Source organism: Leptonychotes weddellii, chromosome 13, assembly GCF_054177405.1.
Source record: "Leptonychotes weddellii isolate Sample4059 chromosome 13, ASM5417740v2, whole genome shotgun sequence".
In the NCBI taxonomy this organism is placed as follows: Eukaryota; Metazoa; Chordata; class Mammalia; order Carnivora; family Phocidae; genus Leptonychotes; species Leptonychotes weddellii.
Window position 1 is genome coordinate 74,421,024 of NC_138381.1, and position 24,206 is coordinate 74,445,229.

Sequence of the window (24,206 nt, forward strand, 5' to 3'; positions counted from 1 at the left end):
GAAGCCAGGATTGCCCGCACTACTGGCCCCTGCAAACTCGCTCCTCTCTTCCGGCCTCGAGCTCCGACGCGCGAAATCTGCAAATTTTCTCTTTATCTGCTTGCACACGCTTGTTCTGTTCACCTTCGCTCTGGCTGGAATCAGGATAACCGTACCAGTGATTATATAACTTACTGAGTTCAAGAAAGATAATCCAAAGATAGGAATGATGAAAAAATTTTGAGTGGATTAAAATAAATTTCCCCCAAATGTAAAAGTTACAGAGGCCACAAACAGACACACACAAATGTACAAATACCCATAATCCCTCCACTCAGGATAAGTAACTGTTAGCCTCTTGATTTATCTGGGAGACGACTTTTTAAATTAGTGACCAAATAAACCTTTCCCTTCCCCCAAATCCCAGCAAATTTGAATCCAAAATAAGTCAACCTACTTCTCTTTAATACTCTGTCTCTACCTCTACGCCAGATTTATCTTAGGGCGTAAATTACAGGGCCCCAGAATTCTCCCGGTGGGCTTTCACACGGCCAAGTCTGCAAACATCCAGCCTAATGAACAGTATCTGGCGGAGGCTACAGTCCTAGCAGCGCACAGCGACAGCTTCCCTCTCATCTCCGACTCCCGCGTGCAACTTTGCAGCTCCCGCTCCCGCCAGGGGGCCTATTTGCTCGGCCCGTTTGGCGGAGGGATCCCGCGCGCGGTCGCAGTTACGCTCAACCGTCCCCGCCTCATTCCCGCGCTCTGGCCCCGCCCCCTCCCGCGAGCCCTATGGCCCATAAAGAAGTCCCGGCTGGGTCGCTGCACTCCCCCGCGCGCATCCGTGCGCCGACCGAGACTGGCTAAGGAGTCGGCGGCCATTTTGTTCTTCTCGTGGTTCCAGTGGGGAGAGAAGGAGGAAGCAGGGAGCGGGGCGGTTGGGGGGGGACCCGCCGCGGCTGCTGCCACCGCCGCCACCGCCGCCACCACCGCCGCTCTGCTGGTGGCGTGGGAAAGGAGGTGTGAGTCCCGGGCGCGAGCCGGCGGCGGCGGCGCCGCTGCGGGAGGGTCGGCGGTGGGAAGGCGATGGCGGATATAGATAAACTCAACATCGACAGCATCATCCAACGGCTGCTGGAAGGTGAAGGGGTCGGAGGACGGACTGAGGGGAGGCGGGCGGCCTCTGGGGCTCGCGGGGGAGGGGGAAGTTGGGAGGCCGGTTGGGCTTGCAGCGCGGAGGGGAGTGAGCCCCGCGAGTTGGCTCGTGGGGCCAGGGGCTGCAGCCGGAGGGAGGCCGGCCGGGGTCCCGCACTTGGCCCAACCCGCGGACCCTTCCGGCGCCGCTCATTCATTGCTCGGAGCTGCAGCCTTCCTCCCGGAGATTTGAAAACTCCGCTCCCCACCCCCACGTTTCCGGTCCGTACCCCCTTGCGCCCTGCAGGCGGGACCAGCCTTTGGAGGAGAGAGGGCTGGGGGCCCCGGTCCGCCCTACAGGACCGCGTGTTCCTTACTTTCTGGTACCCGCCCTCTCGGAAAGCAATTTGATGGGGCTGTGGGTTCCACCAGCTTCGAGGGCTTCTTTCCTATCTTGCTTATTTTTTGTGTGGGGCTGGGGTCGGACGGCCCATTTCTTGTTACTTGGTGACGAACGTTCAAATCTCCTGAGGGTGTCGGAACCCATCCCCTCCTGCCTTCCCAGATACTCTTCTTAAGTTATCCTTATCTTGAAGAGGTCTCCGCGCTCTTTTCTGAACGTGCCACTGAACATGAAACCAGCGATGGTGACAGTTTGTTATCTTTCCAATGTGCCAGGTTCTGTATTAAGCGCTTTGCGTCCATCTCATAATTACATTTATAGCAATACTCAGCGTTTCTAAAGCGCTTACTGTGTGTCAGACATTTTTAGAGCAGTTTACACACATTTCATAAATTCTCCCAACAGTCTTTTGGGAGGTGAGTGCTTTTATTTTTTCCTGTTTTTCAGAAGAAACTAAGACACAGAGAGGTTAAGTCACTTGACCAAGGTCACACATTAGTGACAGGTTTCCAAGCCAGCCGGGAGCTAGAACTTGCTACGTTCAGCCCACCTTATGTTTGAAGGAAGGTTAAGCAGAGGTTAAAAGAAGGCTTTAATTTTGTCTGACCTAAGACTCCTGAGGTGCCTGACAATTGTTTCATATTGATGTGGGATGCAGATGAAGTTTGGATTTTAAAGGGGGTCTTTGAAGCGAGCCTCCCGCACCCGAATTCCCAAGCCTGTCTGCTAATGCTAATGTCTTTTTCTGAGACTTTGGAAGGATTCAAATCCCTTGATTTGGGCGCCAGATAATGAAGATTTGTCTGAGTTTTAACTGCTTTTTGCCTTTATAACTGTTCTAAAATAATGTAGTGTAAGTGCTTGAGAGATGGAGTCCAGAGCAAGAACAGTTGGGGCAGGTTTGGTACTAGAATTTGCGGATCTTTTAAATTAAGTCATTAAAATGAAATTTCTGAAAATATCTTCATCCATCCTGGGGTGTTTTTTTTGCTTTTATATTTTCTTAAAAGAAATGTGTCTGAATGTGTCTATAAAGTCCCCTCAAATGCTCTTGAGATGTCAGTGGCATTTATGGGTAAAAACCTTGTCACTCATTCAGTACATGTCATTTATTATAAGAACTAGATTTTTCATATATTTTCATGCTAGTTAATACAGTCCTTTGATTTCTATGAGGCCACAGTCAGCCAGGAACCGATTAAAACAGTTTGCAGTAAGAAAGGACCTTTTAATTAAATATTTTCATTTTAAGTCTTTAACTTTTGCATATCTGTACAGGGTTATGGATGGGGAGATATGATGGGCTTTACTTCACTGAGGAAACAACAAATTGGAATCTGTGTTGATTAGAATCATCAGAACTTTAAAACCATTTTTGTTAACTTAAGACCTGTGTTGCTTACAACTCTGTATTCACATAACAGATTTGTTCATTTTAGTCTTAGTTTTTAAATCATGATAAGAAATTTACCTTGATAAACTTGGATCATCTAAAATGAGATCATTTGTTTCTTAATAGTTCTTCTCTACGTGTTATGTTGCACTTGAAAACCAGATTTTTTAATGTATCATTTTTTCATTGGAATTAATATAATAAAGCATTGCATTTTAATGTCTCTGGAATGGGCTAATTGCACAATACTGTATACTACAAATTTGTTTTTTTCTCATCAGTGTTAATTTGGCAGAGAAACAGTTGAAGATGATCCATTGAGGATACAGATATACACGCATGCACACACACATCCGTGTTAGAAGATGTTGATAATAAATTTTTTGTGATTTTTTTTTTTTGTAATGCCCCCAAAACCTTTTTCCCTAAAAATTTTAATTAAGATGTAAGTATATCTGAAAATGGCATATGAGTTTTGTAATCTTTTTTGTATGTTCAGAATTGTCTTTTAAGACTGTGCAAGCTTAGTTGAGAAGTGGCTCGTAATAGTACTAAAAAGGCAACTCAAAGTGAGGTCTTTAAGAAAACCAGCATGTTGATTTGCACTACAACTTTGCAATTCTTTTCTAGTCTAAACTTTAAGTAGTTGTTCCTTAAGTGAGGCATCACTTAGGTGACCTACCTTGGAAGCTTTATCCAGGCTCTGCCTTGCTGATGATAAAACTTGAGACTCCTTAGTTTAACTAACGTTCAATTATTTAAATAACTGTACAGTAAAACTTAGATTTAGAGAGAAAATAAGCTAGCTATTGATTTGGTGTGATATTCCTACCATGTTGGAGAAAAGTGAGAGGGCAGAGTTTTACTTTGTAAGTGACCGGGTCTGGGGAGTAGAGATGTTTAGTACTTTCCTTATGTAGCAGGCCCTGTAACTTATTTCACATCCTGATTTGCAAAAAGCATCTTTTCTCTGAAGATGACCGTCGTCAAACTGCAAGACCTTGTCAGGCTCTGCATAATTGTTCTACTTACTTTAGTGATTTAAATATGACATTTGGGGCGCCTGGGTGGCTCAGTCGTTAAGCACCCGCCTTCGGCTCAGGTCATGATCCCAGGACGCTGGAATCATAAGGGCTTCCCGCTCAGCGGGAAGCCTGCTTCTCCCTCTCCCTCTCCCTCTTCCTGCCGCTCCCCCAGCTTATACACGCGGGCACACATGCGCGGGCGCTTTCTCTCACTCTCTCTGTCTCTCTCTCAAATGAATAAATAAAAATCTTAAAAATAATAATAATAAAATAAATATGACTTCTGCCTTGGCCCTCAGAAAGCATCTACTACTTTAATCCTCTGATGTGTAAGAGTTCATCTGAAAGTAGGGAGTGTTCAGATACTCTGAAACTATAAATTTAAGTCACCCATGTATTTAGCTTTTTGGTGTAATATGAAACATGTTTATATTCTAATGTTAAAATAGCACCAGTGCCTGGGCTTGAAGATCATACAAAGGACAAAAAAAAAAGTTCTTAAAATTCTGATCAAAGAAAACAAAAGTAGTCTTTTTTTCTAATGAGAATTCTGCAATTATTATTTTTTAAATAGGTCAGATAAGCAATTATCATAGGGCATTTTGTTGATAAAGACATTATTATCAAAGCTTGTGTTACTAATTCCCTATTTTGCAAGAAGTCTGTGTTTTGAGGCCCCCTGCCTTTCCCTCCCCTCCCCTTGCCGCATGTCAGTAGTAGGCCTCATCCTCTCCCATGAGGTAGGAGGGGAAGGATCTCTTGGAGACATGATCTGCAGCTTGCACCAGTCCTAAACCACAGCATGGAGAGGATTACTCTCCTTATGCCTGAAGTGCCCCCATGTTTGTCAGTAACAGGGGACATCAGTGAAATCTAACAGGGTGGTGTGTGTCATGATGTTGTGCTTGAGGGAATGTGAGCCACAAGAGCAGAGGCCAGGCTTTCCTTTTCCCCAGCTGGTGAAATGGAGGTGGTGCCAGGCCACGCATTAGTAATCTGTTGTCAAAGGTAGAGGTTTTTTGTAGAGATTGTTGTGTGTGGTTTTTTTTTAAGATTTTATTTATTTATTTGACACACACAGAGAAAGCACACAGGCAGGGGGAGTGGCAGGTCGGGGGGGGAGCAGGCTACCCGCTGGGCAGGGAGCCCGATGGGGGACTCGATCCCAGGACCGAAGGCAGATGCTTAACTGACTGAGCCACGCAGGCGCCCCCGGTGAGATTGTTTTATGTCTTTGATACTGCAGTCCTTTAATCTTTGACCTGTTCTGCAAATTATGTGCCTGTGCCAGTCAGTTTACTTGAGGTAGGTGAGGATTACTGATCCTGAAGCAGGGCAGTGGTTGATAATGATTTTATACCAGCTTGACTGTTTCTCTTCATTTACAATCAGGGCGATTAGAAGACCTTGAAGATTGAAGTGTGAAGGAGACAATATTCTGATGTGAATTGCTTTAAAAAAGGAAGTCTTGTTGAAGATGAATAAGGAAAGATTTTCATATTTTGGGAGTTTATGGAATTCTAGGACAAATTATTAAGATTTAGGATCAGACCCCTGTATCCAAGCATGTAAGAACAGATGATTTACTTACAGGTCTTGATTGATTACCTGAAACCTCCAGTGTCTCCACTACTCTAGGGTTTGCTGGCACCCACAGTGGGTGTCACTGATGCCTTATGAAAATGAAAATTACTCATAAAATGTAGGGTCAGACCTCCAGTCTGATTAGTGGTATTTTATCAAAATGGGTTGTTAGACTGAAAAGATAAACATTTTTCAGTAAACTGGTTTCACATTAGGTGTAGAAAACTCAAGATACTTTGAGAACAGTGGTATTTTCCAACTGTATCCTGAGTATTTGTCTTGAGAAAATTGGTATCCCCTCTAAATGTCCAAAGTATATACTGTTGTTGCATTGTGTGTCACTTATACCTCAATAAAAAAAATAAATGCACAAAGTATAACAGCAGCAGTTAGGAAAGTCAAGAATGAGGGTGTGTGTGGTGCGGAAACAATTCAGGTAGTCCGAAAGTGGGAAGTCTTCCTGACTGCAATGAAACCAAGTGATTCTTGGTAACATTTTTGTGGTTTATAGTTTTTGTAGGAAAGAACTCAGTTGTGTGTGGGAAAGTTTTAATGTTGCAGATATTCACTGTTGTTTGTCTTGTTTTGAGGTCTTCCTTCCCTAAATCTGTCCTATAGTGTGAGGTTACTGATTCTGTCACTGAAATGATTATGATGTGCAGTATTCTCAAGATTACCACCTACTTAAGTAAGATTATCTTAAAACAGCAAAGTCTGCGTCAGCCTATTTTTATGCTGGTTGTGCCATTCTTAGATTCTAAAACTTCATTATAATTCATCTGGAGCTTTTCTTTTTGTGTATGCTGTTCCTTTTAGTAAGATTTACTTTCAACAATTAAGGGACTTTTAATTAAAGAGCAAGAAGAATACTTTTTTTATTATTCATAAATAATCCCAAAGTAGTTTTAAATTTCTTTGCATAGTTTTCATCTCTGCTTGTAGCCAGGCTGTCAGAAAAGTTAGTGTTGCCTGTGAGAAAAAGCTGGCGTTGCAAATAATCACCGATAACATTCTTTTATTATTTCAAGTGTTTGTCAGTTTGTTTTTGATAAAATTGCATGGAAGTTTTTAATCATACGCTCATGTTAATGATTTGCCAGATAAATAGATAAGTTTCTACAGAACAGCCTTTGCTGTTGACAGCCATAATGCATTTTTCTGAATCTTTCTAGCCAGTTAAAGAAAGGTTTTTACTCACAAGTTGTATGTTTAAGGTCTAAATTGGTATGTTAATGTAACTAGTGTTAGTAATGATCACTAACCTACACATGTTTACAATGCCTCCTGATTTCCATGCAATGCCTAGCATCTGGATTTATGAGAAAACACTCCCATCTGGAAAGTGAAGTTCTTATTTGTTGAATATTTTGGATTCCTTTGGCAGTTGTTGAAATAATTTGATACTTACTATTTGAACTACCACAGCTACTTCCTTAGGAAGGTAACATGTGACAACTCTTGAATTTCCTACCAAGGGTCTCCTTTTTGTGCATGTTTCTCCCATTGCGCGCAGAGCACAGTGAGGCTTTAAACCTCAAGGTAAGTATTGACTGATATTTATTAAGTAGAGCTGCAGTGTTTGTAAGTAGAGATGTTTCTGTTTAAAATAGAGATGTTTTTATTTAAAAAGCCTTTGTCTTTTCAGTGGTGTTGAAGATACTATCCTTAAGGTGAACTTTTAGCTTTATAATCTTTATGAAGGGATAGTTCTAGTCATAGCATTTATAACAAGCTGCAGTTACCTATTCTTATTTTCTGTGTCCTCCACAAGAGAAGGGACAAGGTTCTTGTCCATCCTGTGTACCAGGGTATCCCCAGCATCCATCAGAGGGTCTGGCACCTAGTAGATATTCTGCAACTCTTCTGTTCAATGTTTGAAGCATGGTTAATAAGTAATGATAGTCTTAAACAGATTGCCTAGCTTAGTTCTGATTTAATGCTTCTCATTTGTAAGGATGCTTTATGATTTTTTATCCCATCTCAGAATTTTCTTAGGAAGCAGTGACCATATATTAGGGTTTTGGTAGTTTGTCCTATAAAAACTCCTTCGTTTGGAAGTTAAAGAAGAACAAATCCTTAGTTGGTAGGGTAGTAGTATGGTGGCAGCACCACGAGACTTAGAGTTCATAGGGGCCTGGTGTTCCTGTAAGCTCTGTGATCTTAGACCAAGTCACCGAACCTCTCCCAGACTGACAGAAGTGACAGAGCCTAACTTACAGGATTTTTGTGAGGATTAAGTGGCAATGTAAAGCCCTCTAGTGCAGTACCCAGCACATGATGAGTGCTTGGTAAATGTTAGCTGCAACTAGTACGTAATTCTATTTGATGGATGTTGAAAATAGTGAAGTAGATTTATGAACTATTGGCCGATGTGGCCATTTTTAAGAAATAGCTGGTGTTTATTTGAACTGCTAAAACCCATTTTGAAATCTTGATCTTCTAATTATTAGACAAATCATCTTCAACATGAAACTTAAGAGTAATCCTAAATTTTTGCAACTAGAAAAATATTCCGTTAAAGGCTGATAGGAAATGACACTCTTGCTTTTTTTAATTTTAAAGCACAGACACAGGTTTTTTGCTATTCAAAAGTATGTAGTCTGGAATAACATGTTTAATTCTGATATCACATGTCATCAGCACTTAGAGATTTATCCCGATTTCATTCACACAACAAATTTTGAGCGCCTGCCACATCTGGCCGTGGGCATGTACACTGCAGAGCCAGTCGTGTGGTCTTGGGGTTTACAGCCTACCAGAGGGTCCAGATGAGTAGGTGGAAGCAAAATGGCATTTACAGTACAAAGTATGATGTGTGCTGAGTGGTATCCAAGCGTTGTGAGAGCATTTCAGAAAGCGTAAACTAGGCTTAGGAGAGGAGAGGAGGTGGATAGGAGAGGTTCTCCAGGGCAAGTCTTGAAGGATGAGCAGGTATTTGCCAACTGGTAGATGAGGGTTTTGGCACAGTTTCTATTTTCGTAATTTTATTGCTTTAGCTAATGGTAGGGAATTTAAGAAGCTTTGGGACCATGTTGTTTTTAATGAGCACTGTTCTTCAGATATAAAATCTTGATTTGTTCTGGAAAAACTGCATTTAATCCTTACTGCACATTAAGAATAATTTTTAATTGTTAGCAATATTGCTTTTTACTTACCTGTACACTTCACTCAGAGGATAAACAGGAAAACAATAAGAAAACTCATAGACTATGTCTAAAGGTGGTAGTGGGAAGCCTCCAAAACCAGTAAATATTTATATGAGCAACATTGACTTAATCTGGTGGCATCGATTTAATGATAGCATTCATATTAAAAGTACAGCCTTCCTTCCATATAGGTGTAGATTAATTATTGCACGCTCTCTTGAAAGACTTAAAGTGGACTGTTCATTCACAAATGTGGGGCTCTGCTGAAAAAGATTGAGGTTGAAAACCAGAAGCTTCTAGGAGTCCCCTCCTATCCCAAAATAAAAGTTTCCTGCTGGGCAGTCTGCCCAAGCTTCTGGCTGACTTGTGGTATAATTGCTAATGATTGGGGTTTTCTGGCCAGTGAAGCAGGAATCCCACTGTCTTTCCATCAGGAGTGTTTCTTGAGTTCTACACTGTGTGTGTCAGGAGAGAAAATTACTGTGGTTCTAGAAAAACCATTTTTTATTGCTCAGTTGCTGTAGTATTATAGATGTGTCTCTTTCATGTCTTCCCTCGAAAATTATCATCACTGTGCTTTCCTCTTCGTTGCTTCTCATTTCATAATGTTTTGATCAGAAGGAGACTGGCTGTGGTTTGCTTCAGTTAACATATTTTGGGGTCCAAAGCAGTGATTTGCTCAAGGCTGTAGAACCAGTACAGAAACTTGGGGCTGGCTCCCAGTTCCACTGCTCTTTCAACACTTTCTCTTCATTGTGTGCTTCAAGAGTTTGGCCCTTCCCTCTTGCCATCTTTTCTTGTGTACTGTCTTTCATTGAAAAAGTAAAACCCCTCTACACAGTGTTGGGTTTCTGTTCAAAACTCTTTTCTTCAGAGAACTCAGGGTTTCGGCTATTCAGGCTGAAAAATGGCTTTGCCTAGGACAATATTTCTCAAACTTGGACTCAGCCATATTTAATGGAAAAAAATTCTCAGCAGACATCAGGTTTTTCATTTGTAATTTTTATCACTCTGTAACATTAGATATTTACAGAACAAAGCTACATACAAACCGGTTAAACTTACTGCTTTTATTCACTTAATAGGCTGAATGATTTTATAAGTTGAATATAAAGCCTTCAAAACTGATAACATTTAAATTAGCAACAATAATTTAATCTGATGGGTTTTGTGGTTTTGCTAAAACTAAATCACTTTATATTGGGTTTAATGGTTGAAGGATGTAACTTGACATTCTATATTTAGTCTGGTCCTGTGATTTTGGTTCAGTTCTAATTCGTAGAATGCCTGCTTTCATAAATCTTTTGTACAAAACAAGTATTAAGACCGATTGCAAGTTGCGAATAATCAGTCCCTGTATTTAACCATACCCTACCAGCAAGCAGGCCACTTTATAACTGTAAGGATAAGGTAAAATTAGCAATTCAGTGCTATTTAATCTGTATTTAGTGACTGTCTAATCTGCTATAACTGGAATCAAAACAAAATTTCATTTCCTGCCTACCTGCTGATAAATGAACTGTTACAGGGCTGGAGTGCTTTACTTTGATAGTAGAACTCGGGTACTCAGATGTGGGCAACACGTAGTGCTGTACCAGTATTTCTTTCTTTCTTTCTTTCTTCCTTCTTTCTCCCTTTCCTTTCCTTTCCTTTCCTTTTTCGTTTTTCCCTTTTCCTTTCCTTTCCTATCTGACAGCGAGAGAGGGAACACAAGCAGGGGGAGTGGGAGAGGGAGAAGCAGGCTCTCCACGGAGCAGGGAGCCCGAGGCGGGGCTCGATCCCAGGACCCTGGGATCATGACCTGAGCAGAAGGCAGACACTTAACGACGAGCCACCTTTCTCCCTTTTCTTGTTTTGTATGTTCAGATTACTAGGAAACCTTCCTTACAGCACTCACTGACATCCTTTGCCCTGTAAGGGCATCATTGTATTCACAGATGCAGTCCCAGAGATTGCACAGCAAAATATGTACAGTATGTACAATGAGCCTGAAGTGTGTTTCAGTAAAATGCAAACGACACTTAAATTTTTTCATAGAACTCTTGAGGAAATACCAGCCATCCTCTGAAAAACACTGATGGGGGAGGGTTCTGAGCATTTCCAGTCTCACCTTTTTAATTTTTTATTTATTTTTTTAAAAGATTTATTTATTTAGGGGCACCTGGGTGGCTCCGTCGTTAAGCGTCTGCCTTCGGCTCGGGATGTGATCCCAGGGTCCTGGGATTGAGCCCTGCATCAGGCTCCCTGCTCAGCAGGAAGCCTGCTTCTCCCTCTCCCACTCCCCCTGCTTGTGTTCCTTCTCTCGCTGTGTCTCTGTCAAATAAATAAATAAAATCTTTAAAAATAAAAAAGATTTATTTAGAAAGAGCACGCGCATGCGAGGGGGCGTGGGGGGGCAGAGGGAGAGGAGGAGAGAGAATCTAAAGCAGACTCCCTCGCTGAGCTCAGAGCCCGACACAGGGCTCGATCTCACCACCTCAAGATCACGACCTGAGCTGAAATCAAGAGTTGGATGCTTAACCAATTGAGCCGCCCAGGTGCCCCTCCAATTTCACATTTTATTTATTTTTTTTTTTTTTAAAATGAAGAGACTTTTTTTTTTATTATTAGAGAGAACGAGAGAGAGAGAGAGCATGAGAGGGGGGAGGGTCAGAGGGAGAAGCAGATTCCCTGCAGAGCAGGGAGCCTGATATGGGACTCGATCCTGGGACTCCAGGATCATGACCTGAGCTGAAGGCAGTCGCTTAACCGACTGAGCCACCCAGGCGCCCCCCAATTTCGTATTTTAAAACAGGAATCCTGGGCGCCTGGGTGGCTCAGTCGTTAAGCGGCTGCCTCCTGCTCAGGTCAGAGTCCTGGGATCGAGTCCCACATCGGGCTCCCTGCTCAGCGGGAAGTCTGCTTCTCCCTCTCCCACTCCCCCTGCTTGTGTTCCTGCTGTCGCTGTCTCTGTCTCTGTCAAATAAATAAAATCTTAAAAAAAAAAAAAAATCTTTAGAACCAACTCAGTAATGTGACGATCTCTGAAATCTCCTGCTGTACAAATACTAATTCATTTATAAGGCTGGAGAAGAGAAGACAGGACTGGAGGCAAAAAGAGATGGCCTGGTGGACAGGCTGGAGGTGAACAAGGCCGATTTTTGTGGCTGGGATGCAAAACTGAGGCCTTGGACTGTGCCACAGCCAGTCTGATTTCAGCAAGTAACAAAAGGAATACCTTTCTAACAGTATTCATACACAGTGTGGCCCCTTGTTCAGGATACTGTAACAAGTCTTAACTTAGTATAGAAGATACAACTAAATAATCAATGAAATCCTGTCTAAGATTTTACAATTACAATTAGGCATTAAAACCATGTTCTTTAGAAGTGTTATGAAAATAAAGTCAGCCAGAAAGCCAGTTAAACTGTGTTTTTGCCTCCTCCTTATTAAAACTTATGCCTTCTCAGATATTTTTAATTTGTATGTTAAATTGTATCTTGACTTCATTTGACTAACTGGAGTTTTTCTCCCCTACAGTGAGAGGGTCCAAGCCTGGTAAGAATGTCCAGCTACAGGAGAATGAAATCCGAGGACTGTGCTTAAAGTCCCGAGAGATCTTTCTCAGTCAGCCTATCCTACTAGAACTTGAAGCACCACTCAAAATATGTGGTAGGTTTTGGCACATGAACAGTTGCCTTTGATTATGCAATTGATTAAGTGACTCGAGGATATATAGATGCCTTTGTGTTAGCCAGCAGAATCGTTTGCTATTTATGAATAACCTGGAACTACTTAAATAATTTTAGTTTTAGAATTAATACCTCTAATGGACTTAGTTTACTTAGATGTGCTTCAGATTTTCTAAAAATTGTTTCACTAAAGGAATATAAACATTGCAGTAGAAAGGAAAGAAATGACACCGGAGAGCTAAGAAAAGGTCTGAACTATATGAATATATAGGAATTACATTTAAGCTTAAAGCAAGACTGGTTATGCTTAAAAATAGACTTTCCTTGATGCCGTTTTGTAGTCTGTTTCTACATGATAGATGCAGATAATCCGTATAAAAACTGAAGTTCATCTGAGTAATGCTAAATATTCTAGCATATTTGACTACATTGATAAAGCTTCTATGTATGATTTTAAAGTTGAATGCTCTTTGGCATTATCTAGCAGGGGGAAATTGAAAGCTGAATGAATTGGTGGGTGTGGTGTGTGTACCTTTGTTCATGCAGGTCTGGGGCTCACTAGCAACGCAGCAGTTCTGCTGACACAGTAACCTGCAGGCTGAGCTGCCGGAGATATGATAGTGGTCAGCCAGCCTGAAAGGAAAGCCATGTTACTTGGCAAGAAGGCCTGCCTAGGCATTAATAATCCTTTCCACGAAATTAATTCTTAATTAGTTGAGTTTTGTGTGAGATTCTGGACATGAACATACTCTTAAAATTGTTATTAAGCTCAGTTGAACTAAAACATGATACAAGTTTGGAAATTAGTGTTAGCCGTCAAATTTAACTCCTAATTATTAGAGGTCAATCCAGTTATGCAATGCATGTTTAAAGAATGTCTCTCCAAGGGAGGGGGGTGGGAGGATGGGTTAGCCTGGTGGTGGGTATTGAGGAGGGCACATTCTGCATGGAGCACTGGGTGTTATGCACAAACAATGAATCATGGAACACTTCATCTAAAACTAATGATGTAATGTATGGGGATTAACATAAAAATAAATAAATAAATAAATAAATAAATAAAAAAGAATGTCTCTCCAAAACTTTGTTAGTGGATTGAACAATAAGTATGAGGGCACTGTGTAACTAAATTCTTGCTTCTAGGTGATATCCATGGGCAATACTATGATTTGCTTCGACTTTTCGAGTACGGTGGTTTCCCACCAGAAAGCAACTACCTGTTTCTTGGGGACTATGTGGACAGGGGGAAGCAGTCATTGGAGACTATCTGCCTCTTACTGGCTTACAAAATCAAATATCCCGAGAATTTTTTTCTTCTCAGAGGAAACCATGAATGTGCCAGCATCAATAGAATTTATGGATTTTATGATGAATGTAAGTACTTTCTACATCTAAGGAAGACTTAATTAAACTGAGATACTTGGTCATAAGCTGCATATATTCTGTTAGGATTTGTGAGCATTTCAGATGAAATGTTATAATCTATCATTTTTTATTTCATTAACTTGTTCTTAGTTTTTTCTTAAGATAAAAAAATAACACTGCCACTACAGTATAATAATGCCCTAGATTCTTTTATGATGTGACTATTAGATTAAGAAGTAATGGTCGCAGTGGTGGCTTCTTTAAGATCATCATTGAACTTAATTCTTAGTACAGGTCTGAGAACCTGTCCAAATAGATAGTTTTGTTTTTAACAACTTTATTGAGGTATAATTTCATTCCATAAAATCTGTCTGTTTTAAGTATACAGTTCAGTGATTTTTAGTAAATTTATAGGCAAGCACTAATCTGCTTTCGTCCTCTGTAGATTTGCCTTTTCTAGTTATTTCACATAAATGGTATCTTCAAATACACAAATGATTTCTTTTGTGTGTGTGTTTGTTTTTTTTTTTCCTTCTGGCACATGTGCACCCAGGACAAATGGCAGTTATTATCCTAAAATATGCTGAAAGGAGAAAGCGAAATTAAAAACAAAAAAAATTATTTGTGTAACATTTTATATATAATTATGACCCATTTTGGATTGTATAGTTGAAGGTACACTTTGAGTTGGTAATTGATAAAAAACAAGATTCTTAAAGCCTTAAAAATTGCCAGTTTTGGTGGAATTGTTGTTATTGTAGTGTTAATAAGTATAAAATGTTTAAGGGGGGGTGAGTTGGGTCCTTACCCCCATCCTTTTGTGCTTATCATTTCTTTTTTTTTTCTTTTTTTTTTTAAAGATTTTATTTATTTATTTGAGAGAGAGAATGAGATAGAGAGAGCATGAGGGGGGAGGGTCAGAGGGAGAAGCAGACTCCCTGCTGACAGCAGGGAGCCCGATGCGGGACTCGATCCCGGGACTCCAGGATCATGACCTGAGCCGAAGGCAGTCGCTTAACCAACTGAGCCACCCAGGCGCCCTGTGCTTATCATTTCTGCTAGGAGAGGCTTCAGGCAGGGAGGAGAGAAGTGGTTAAGGAATTTGAGTTACTACATTTGCCAGTGATGATAACAAGACCAGTAAAGAATTGTCACTGTGGCCCTCCCCCACCAGACTGTAGTCATAACCTGTAATGTGGTGTTTTTCCATCTCAGTTCCACATAGATGTATTCAGCTAGCTCATTTGTTAGAAGTGCACTGCTAGAAAGATTTTATTTCTAGACTTAGCTCTCCTACTCTCACCCTCTCCCATAATTGTATGTTTGCCTGGTCTGAGGCCCTGAGACCCAGCTGGTAAGATGAGGTGGGGAGGGATCACCAAAGAAAAATCTAATGGGTTCTGAACTGACTAGGTCAACTGAGTCTGTGGCCAGAAAGGTGGTGGTGGTGGTTGTTTTTAAGTAATCTCTACACACAACGTGGGGCTTGAACTCACCACCCCAAGATCAAGAGTTAGATGTTCTACCAACTGAGACAGCCAGATGCCCCAAGAAAGATACTTGATTTTGACAATGAGTCTATCAGAGAAGTACTAGTAAAGCAGTTATTACTCCTAAGGTAGTGAGATGAGAGGCAGCAAGTTTTATAAATTGTGTTTTGGTATTTGTTACAGGTGCTACTTTTTAGAACAAGTTAAGAAAAGGTTCCTTTTATATGCTGCTGTTCAGCAAGTACTTTGATGTTTTCATTGATGAAGTTCAAATCCAGATACTCTTACATATATCCAAGTGAAGATATTAGCGACGTTGTTTTCAGTTTCTATTTAATGCAGAAGACTTTAAAAATTATTTTAGATGGTCAGCATTGGTTGGTTTCTTGTCTGGTCATCAAGACTTACTGATTAACCTTGTGCTCAAGCTCCCCTCACCTCCCCCCGCCCATCATCAGGCAGGTATAACTTGCCATCCAGTCTACTTGTGGGCAGAGCAGTGTCCTTGACATAGGTGGCTTTCGATTGATGGTTGCAGACTTTTAAAAAATCTGTTGAAAATTTTATTAAAATTTTACTTGAAGTTAAAAGTTGAGAAGCTTTATTAAAATGTAGATTTTCATGGAACAATTTAAAACCACTGCTTTAGGTGATAGGCTTATTTCACAAGTATAATAAGCACTCTTTCTCCCTCCGACCCCCACCCCAACTTTTTTATAAAGAGTGTAGTCCTGGAAAAGCTGGGGAGTCTGTTGTTAGATAAAATGTGAATATGTGGGGGCGCCTGGGTGGCTCAGTTGGTTAAGCGACTGCCTTCGGCTCAGGTCATGATCCCGGAGTCCCTGGATCGAGTCCCGCATCGGGCTCCCTGCTCAGCGGGGAGCCTGCTTCTCCCTCTGACCCTCCCCCCTCTCATGCTCTCTCTATCTCATTCTCTCTCTCAAATAAATAAATAAAATCTTTAAAAAAAAAAATGTGAATATGTGTTATCCCTTTCTGATACCAGAGCAGGCTGATCTGTAGTAATAGGAAACTGCATTAGGGATTCTGGCTCAGAATCCCTGGATTTGGAAGCTTGAAGAGACCTTGGCAGTTATCCAGGCTAAACCTTTCTGGAGCCAGATGTTCTTACTGGTCTGAAGTGACCTTAGGGAGGAAGTGTAGAGAGAACAGAAAACAGGGCCCTAGGACTTAGTTAAGATGCTCAGAGGCAACAGGAGGAAGAATCCTAATTTTTGTTGAAGGAGCCAGGAAAGGTAGCAAAGGAATCTGCAAGACAAACTGGAGTGTGTTGCATGAATAAAGAATCATGGAGCAAAGCAGACTTCAAGAAGGGAGAGGATTCGTTGGCACTGGCAAATGCAGCACGTGCGCAAAGGAAAAATCCAAGCGAGCCATTGGGTGGTCATTCAGAGATAGGCTTCAGAGGAAAATAGGAGACAGAACCAAATCACTTTTATGAATGGAGGTTAGGACCAGCCCAGCCTTGTTCTTCTGTCATTTTACTTTTTAAGTAAAAGGTTCCCTTTCAGCCTTTTGTAGAGAAGAATTCTGTTTGGCTTCCAGAACCCTCCAGTGAAGGAAGATAAGGAATAGGGAATTAGTGACCTCCAAAGAAATACAAAACAGGGTGAACCATGGTGAGAGTTATACCCAGTCATAGAAAAAACATAAACTATTAAAAGGAAAGACGACAGTTCTATGCAAAGGGAGAAGTCAAGTGTTTGTTGAATTTGCATTACATTCCAAACCCTGTGCTAAATTCCATACCTGACTTGATTTGCAGTAGAGTGGAAGGTGTGGTTCAGGAACCTGCTGCTTGGGCCAGTCTAAACTTTCCAAAAAGGTTCAGCTTTAAACCTGTAGATGTCCCCGGCGCCTGGGTGGCTCAGTTGGTTAAGCGACTGCCTTTGGCTCAGGTCATGATCCTGGAGTCCCAGGATCGAGTCCCGCATCGGGCTCCCTGCTCGGCGGGGAGTCTGCTTCTCCTCTCCCACTCCCCGTTTGTGTTCCCTCTCTCGCTGTGTCTTTCTCTGTCAAATAAATAAAATCTTTAAAAAAAAAAAAAAAACCTGTAGATGTCCCTAGAATAAGAAAGGAGAGGAGACAAAGGACAAACTTGGCTTTAGCAATGAAGATTGTGCTTAGATCTTTGGGTTTTCTGGTATGGACGTACAGGAGACAAGGTGACCCACAGTTGGGCCATTCTCAACCCAATTCAGACAGATTTGTGCTTACAGAATTTATGAGTAGGTTTTTAAGTCAAAACGTAATTTGCTTGCAGGAACAGTACCTTAAAGTCATGCTTATGTCCAAATCACACTGTGACTCCAGAATGCAGGGAATACAGGGGCTGGTGAGGGGAATACAACCACCCTGTAACATCGTTTCTCTGGGGAACGTTCTGAGCATTTGTGGCAGTGTTAGGAACAGTTATCCTGGTGTACCTGCTACTAGAGTATGTAGGGCTGGGAATTATCTGGTACCAGTAAGCTCTTGATGATAGTGAGAGATGGGATGGGTGTCAACTCTCAGAAGCTTCCTCAGAAGGAAGATGGTAATGGCACATGTGTAAGCTATTCATAATTGCCTCTGGGTTGAGATTGGACAAAACATGCTAGGTTCTAAACAGAGTTTGTTCTACCAAATAATTATTGGGGGTTAATGATAATCCCTAATCATTGCATTTGGGATTCTGATTTCAAACTTCTTTGGGATTTTAAAGTATAGCTAGATCTGCTAAACCTATCCTCCAGGGAATTTTTAATAAAAGCATAATTCTTGTTTACTTAAAAAGTAATTAGCACCTTACTTTGGGAGAAATTGTCCTAAGAGAATGAACCTACAGAACACCAGTCTTTTTAACCATCCTAAAATTTTCACAGGTAAAAGAAGATATAACATTAAACTATGGAAAACTTTCACAGACTGCTTTAACTGTTTACCGATAGCAGCCATCGTGGATGAGAAGATATTCTGCTGTCATGGAGGTATGTGGGCTAATTTTAGTTGCAAATAGGTTTTGTTCCCTTCTGAAGGGGCTACACTTAGACATTTGAGTTGTCGTTGGGATGACTTCTCTGTCAGGTGACTCTCCTTTATTGATGTGTTACACCATGGGTCCACTCTGGTGCATCTAGGATCATTTGGATAGAAATCTGAAGTAAGAAATTGATTCGTTACAGGGAATTCTAGGCTCTGTAACAGTTTGACTTGAAAATAGAGCAGAAAGTGTTTTTAAATATAAAGTGAAGAGCGATTAATATGCTGTATCATAGATTCTCCAGAATCCTGAAAATGTGAGTAGACTTTCCTTGGTCTGTTTTTGATCCTCTTCTTTTAGAAATTTTTGACTTGGATTTTAAAAGCGATTTTATTTTTCTCCATGGTTGTGCTTTGTATAACATAATTAAATAGTAATTGTGAAAAAGGATTTCTTTTCACCCTTGGTCAGAAATTATAATGACAGCTGTCAAAGAGCCAACACAATGTATTTTAATAAAGCCATTATCCCTGCCCTCGTATACTTCAGCTGGTTTCGGTAGAGCTGGGCATGTGATTTTTAAAAATTTTTTAATTTTATTTTTTTTAAGTAAACTCTACCCCCAACATGGGGCTTGAACTCACAACCCCGAGATCAGGAATTGCAGTGGGCTCAACCCACTGAGCCAGCCAGGTGCCCCTGGGCATGTGATTTTAAATTCAGATGAAAGTCAGCTACATCGAAGCCGGTCTGATAGATTTGATGGTACTTGGACAGCACAGGTTTCCTGGAAAGCTACATCATACCTGAGTATCTGCACCCTCTACACCCAGTCATTACAAATGGTCGATAATAAAATCTAGAATGTACATTGTTCATTATTATCATCAAAGGAGTTGAGGAGTGGTTGTCTATAAATCACTGGATTTTAATTTTATAGGGCTCTGTATATTGAGGTAACTGATTCCATATACCATTTAGACATATTGTGCCTCGCAGATTGGTGCATATAATAAATTCTAGTGCTTTTTCAGTTTTTTTATTTTAAACCAAAGCTAAATAAGAAAACATAACCATAAAAAAAAAAAAATCATAGGCATAGATTTAAGCCCTCCATGTTGGAGTCATTGAGTCCCTCTGTAAGCAAATGGAACTGTTAAAGTGAAGTTCTGTTTTCTTCAAAAAAAAAATTTTTTTTTCATTTAATAGGTTTATCACCAGATCTTCAATCTATGGAGCAGATTCGGCGAATTATGCGACCAACTGATGTACCAGATCAAGGTCTTCTTTGTGATCTTTTGTGGTCTGACCCCGATAAAGATGTCTTAGGCTGGGGTGAAAATGACAGAGGAGTGTCCTTCACATTTGGTGCAGAAGTGGTTGCAAAATTTCTCCATAAGCATGATTTGGATCTTATATGTAGAGCCCACCAGGTATTGATTTTGAATTTTACATGTACACTTAAGAGCATGTGTGTGAGCACAGATTCTCCTTGTTGATTTTAGTGGGTAGGTATTGCTTATTCATACAAAATGTCTCTGCAAGTGACCTGTAGGATATCAGGCTCAATGGGAAACTGAAAAGTGGTTTTACTCACCTGCAATTTACACCTACTTACTCTAAAACCATTTTCTCTCCAAGGTGGTTGAAGATGGATATGAATTTTTTGCAAAGAGGCAGTTGGTCACTCTGTTTTCTGCGCCCAATTATTGTGGAGAGTTTGACAATGCAGGTGCCATGATGAGTGTGGACGAAACTCTAATGTGTTCTTTTCAGGTAGAGGATGCTTTCAGCATTGTTTCCTACTATTATGTCTAAATTTTACTGATTTTTTTTAAAAAATTGCTATTTTCTGCCTACTGTTCATTTATGTTGAGTAGACTAAATTTTTATTTTCCCATACAAGTGTTTGTCCTAATTCTGTAATCAGTGGACCCCTTCTAAGGGGAAAAAAATTGTCAGGGAACCTTTCCTGCTGTGTTGAATTTAACTGTTTTTACATTATTTAAATGGGGTAAAAAACCAATTTATTGGCTCCTCATGCTTAGAGTTCCTTTGCTATAAATCTAAAACTTATGTCAGTATAATGTTCAGCTAAAATTAAATCCCCGCTTGTATGTGAGAATAGAACTAACTGCCACACAGATGTGCTGTGTGATTACTCCCTTCTCCCACCACTTTTCTTTAATTTCCACAAGACTGATTCACCATGACATCATTTGGCCTTCACTTGGCACAAAAGTATCATTTACACACAAAGTCTGTCTTGAGTCTTTTTCTCGCTCTCTTACTACAATTAAACTTGTACAACTTCAGGCTAGCCCAGTCATAATCATAAGTAAAGCCACTGAAGTCAAGTGGCAGTCATCAGTTAAATGTTGTTTTACCAACTATGGGGGAGAACTTGCAGCTCCCAGAGACTATGAGAGGGCCCCCTGTGGGTTTGAGAAACACTGCTCTGGAGAACTCTCCACCCCACCCCCGTGTCAGAGGGGATAGCCTAGACATACTACAAGAACTGACTTCAGAAAATTGTCATTTTATCCAGAGGCAAAATAATTTGTCCTCTCTTCATCATAGCATTTATTACCAAAATGTTTACATGTTAACATATTAACATGGTACGTTAATATGTTAGTGGGGTTTTCAAGAGTTGTTGGGTCAGTTTTAAATGGTCAGAGACCTTTCTGAACAAAAGATTTGAGTGAGATTTAAGAAATCTTAAGATTTGGGGTCGAGAATATTTCCTAAAATGCACTTACCTTTGAATCTTTGCAGATTTTAAAACCTGCAGAGAAAAAGAAGCCGAATGCCACGAGACCTGTAACACCTCCAAGGGGTATGATCACAAAGCAAGCAAAGAAATAGATGTCATTTTGACACTGCCTAGTTGGGACTTGTAACATAGAGTATATAACCTTCATTTTTAAAACTGTAATGTGTACTGGTCAGCTTGCTCAAATAGTGTGTTTGTGGGGCCCCCCTTCCATTTTTTGAGTTAATGAATGGCATTTGCTGGTTATAACAGCAAATGAAAGACTCTCCACTCCCAAGAAAAAATGTTTTGTTTTTTTAAATTCTGTGTTCCTTTTGCAAACAACTTTAATGATGGTGTTAAAGCTGTACACCCCAGAACAGTTTATCCTGTCTAAGGGGTAAGTGTACAATTGATCTTTTTAAAACTCAGTTCAACCCATGAATAATGTAAATGCTCGTTTTCTTTAGGATATAAAGAGAGCCCTAGGGTGCTCAATCTGTACATGTTATTGTCATAAAATGCATACTGTTGATACAAACCACTGTGAACATATTTTTTTTAAAGTTTTGTTTCAAAGGGATTGCTTTTTTTCTCTCATTGTCTTGTCATGTACAAACTAGTTTTTATAGCTATCAACATTAGGATTAACTCAACCTTGCCAGCATCACTGGCATGATGTATATTTAATTAAAGCACACTTTCCCTACCGTATACTCAAAATGACGATTAAAGCCATTATTTTCAATGTTTGTGACTCTTTCCTAAAGCCAAAGTTTCTGTTGAAATACGTCTTGACAAACCCCTAAGTACAGGGTGGCGTGCTTGTGTACACATGCCACCTTCTTGGGGATTCAAAAACAGGTTTTTGGTTTTGAATAGCAATTAGTAACATAGTGCTGTTTAAGCTATTAATGATTAAAGTTAATAACATTTTGTACAATTTCCATATAGTCTATTCATTAAGTAATCTTTTTACAGTTACATCAGGCCTGAACCCGTCCATTCAGAAAGCTTCAAATTATAGAAACAATACTGTTCTATACGAGTGACCGATTATGCTTTCTCTGGCCTACATTCTTTATTCTGCGGTGAAGTTGAGGCTTATAAGTCAAAACAAAGGAACTAACTTAATATCCGCCAGTTTATACAGAACTCACAGTATCTATGACTTTTTTAAACTAAGATCTGTTAAAAAGAAATCTGTTTCAACAGATGACCGTGTACAAGACCATGTGGTGAAAATGAATTCAGACTTATTAAACGACGAACTTGTTAAATCCTCTCAGTGTCTATTTATCAGCACAATACACACAGGAGAACTGTTGATGGCATATTGAATAGATTTTAATGAATAAATTGCTCTGGAAACCACATAGTTTCAATTTGGATTTGTTTTCCTTCAAATAGTCTGTTTTCCAAAGATGGATTACAATATGGATGCTCATGTTTGTGGAGTTCTAACCGGGATGTAAGTACGTTTCTGAAGTAGGGTGATACGATTGAGCTCTCCTCCTCCGCTGCCGTTTGGGAGGTGGGGGGCTTGGTGAGCTGCGATGTCACCGGCATCCATAGTTTAATGTTGGTCTGGGTTCAGTTGAACAACCGCTTTCTTTTTAGGACTCAACCACCAGTGTTTGCGTGCATAGTTCTTTGCTCTCTTCTCGGTTCCCTGATTCATATGGAACACAGTGTCGTGTCATATTACGTGTGTCACAAGTGTGTCAAATGGATGTTCATTTCTCAAAGTACATTAAAAGCGAGTGAAGAGCATGTCACTTGCAAAGCACTTTCTTCTCCAAAACTGGCTTCGCTTAGAGTGCCAGTGGTGGCATGTGGAGGGAAAAGCATAGGGCTGCTGGGGTCCAGTCTCCTGTCGGCACTAACGGTCTGTGGTCCTGAGACATTGGCCACATCTTGCCCCTTAAGCATGCTTCTCTGTCAGGGAGGGAGGTTGGACCTCCTGACCTCTTGTGCCTTCTCATTCCACGTTCTGTGACAGATCCAAACTTGTATTATTTTAATTTCTTGTCATATTCTCCCGTCTCCTCCTTTATAGGAAGAAAGATGAGCAGTAATTGATTATGTCGAAGGCAAATTTCATGTGTTATTAATCTGTGCCCTGGACCTTATCAGTTGTGTCACTTGTAGGATTTCAAAATTCTATAGTTATAAAATTGGGCTACTCTACTCAGGTGATAGAGCATGGGGTGTGGTGGCTTGCTTAAATTCTTTCAGAAAGAACACGTAGCTCCAGGTAAGTAGGAAACAAAATCAGTCTTTGTTTTAGGACATGAGATCTTAGGAGAGGCTCATAATTTGAAACTAGTATGTGACAATAGAACTTGAGGCCTTGCCTTATAAATCCCAGTCTGCCCTAACCTTACTTTCTCATTTGTTACTTCTCTTCATGTGCATCTGAATCACATCTGCCTTTGTTCCCTTCTTAAATGTGTGATTTGAGTGAGTGACTTAAATGCTGAGCCCCAGTGTCTCTTATAAACCAGGGAGTGTACCTGCCTCATTGTGAATCTTGAATGAAATGATGTGATATGCTCAGAGTAATGCTTGACTCATAATAGTATCATTCACTATTTGTTGCTTTATAATTAATCTCAGTTGTTTCATATGGTTGAAAACTCAGCTGGCCGGGTTCTAAATAGCACCTGCCTATTACATATAGGCCTATAATGACCTGATACTAAGCCGTGGACAGCCAAGCAACTGTGAGCACTGACTGCACATTAAACACCTGTATTTTCAGCAAATACAAAAGAAACAACCAGGAAACATGAAGTTGTTGCAATTATTAGTGTAATATTTTAAATTCTAGTTTTACGTATTCTTGCTCTCAAGATGACTGCACCAGTACACCACCATTCAGAAGGGTGACAGCTATCCTATGTAGCTAAATAGTGTATATAATATAGTTGAAACCCATCATTTGAAATCACTGGTTTGTGCCTACTTAACTAGGCCTGCCCGTGTCTAGCTGCAGTGAACAGCACAGATGCTGACATGGCATACTCTACAAGTCACGGAGACATAAATGGAATATGGGACATGGGAATGAGGAACAAACGATTGAGTGTTGAGTCATGAAGAAAGCACAGAATTCAGACTGAGGGAAGGGAAGAGCTATCACCTGAGTTTCCCTCTGGGACCATGATGAGAGGCTGAAAGGAAACTGCTGGGAAGTGAAGAGAAAATAATAGCTGGCAAACGGAGGCAGAATGGGCAAGAGCTCTTTCCAAAGAGTGGGTTAAAAGGTTTGAAGT

The 24,206-nt window shown here is 40.5% G+C and overlaps 2 protein-coding genes across 4 annotated transcripts in view; both read left to right on the forward strand.

The window, feature by feature from the left end:
• Positions 1 to 24,206, forward strand: part of HVCN1 (hydrogen voltage gated channel 1) — a 542,590-nt gene that overhangs the window by 459,166 nt on the left and 59,218 nt on the right. The window lies entirely within an intron of this gene.
• On the forward strand, positions 865 to 22,302 carry PPP1CC (protein phosphatase 1 catalytic subunit gamma). Its single transcript, XM_006736984.3, has 8 exons — positions 865 to 1,120; positions 12,184 to 12,315; positions 13,479 to 13,709; positions 18,076 to 18,180; positions 19,383 to 19,606; positions 19,815 to 19,949; positions 20,952 to 21,012; positions 21,910 to 22,302. Exons 1-8 carry the CDS (start codon positions 1,066 to 1,068, stop codon positions 21,978 to 21,980), a joined length of 1,014 nt encoding a protein of 337 aa, XP_006737047.1. The 5' UTR covers positions 865 to 1,065; the 3' UTR covers positions 21,981 to 22,302.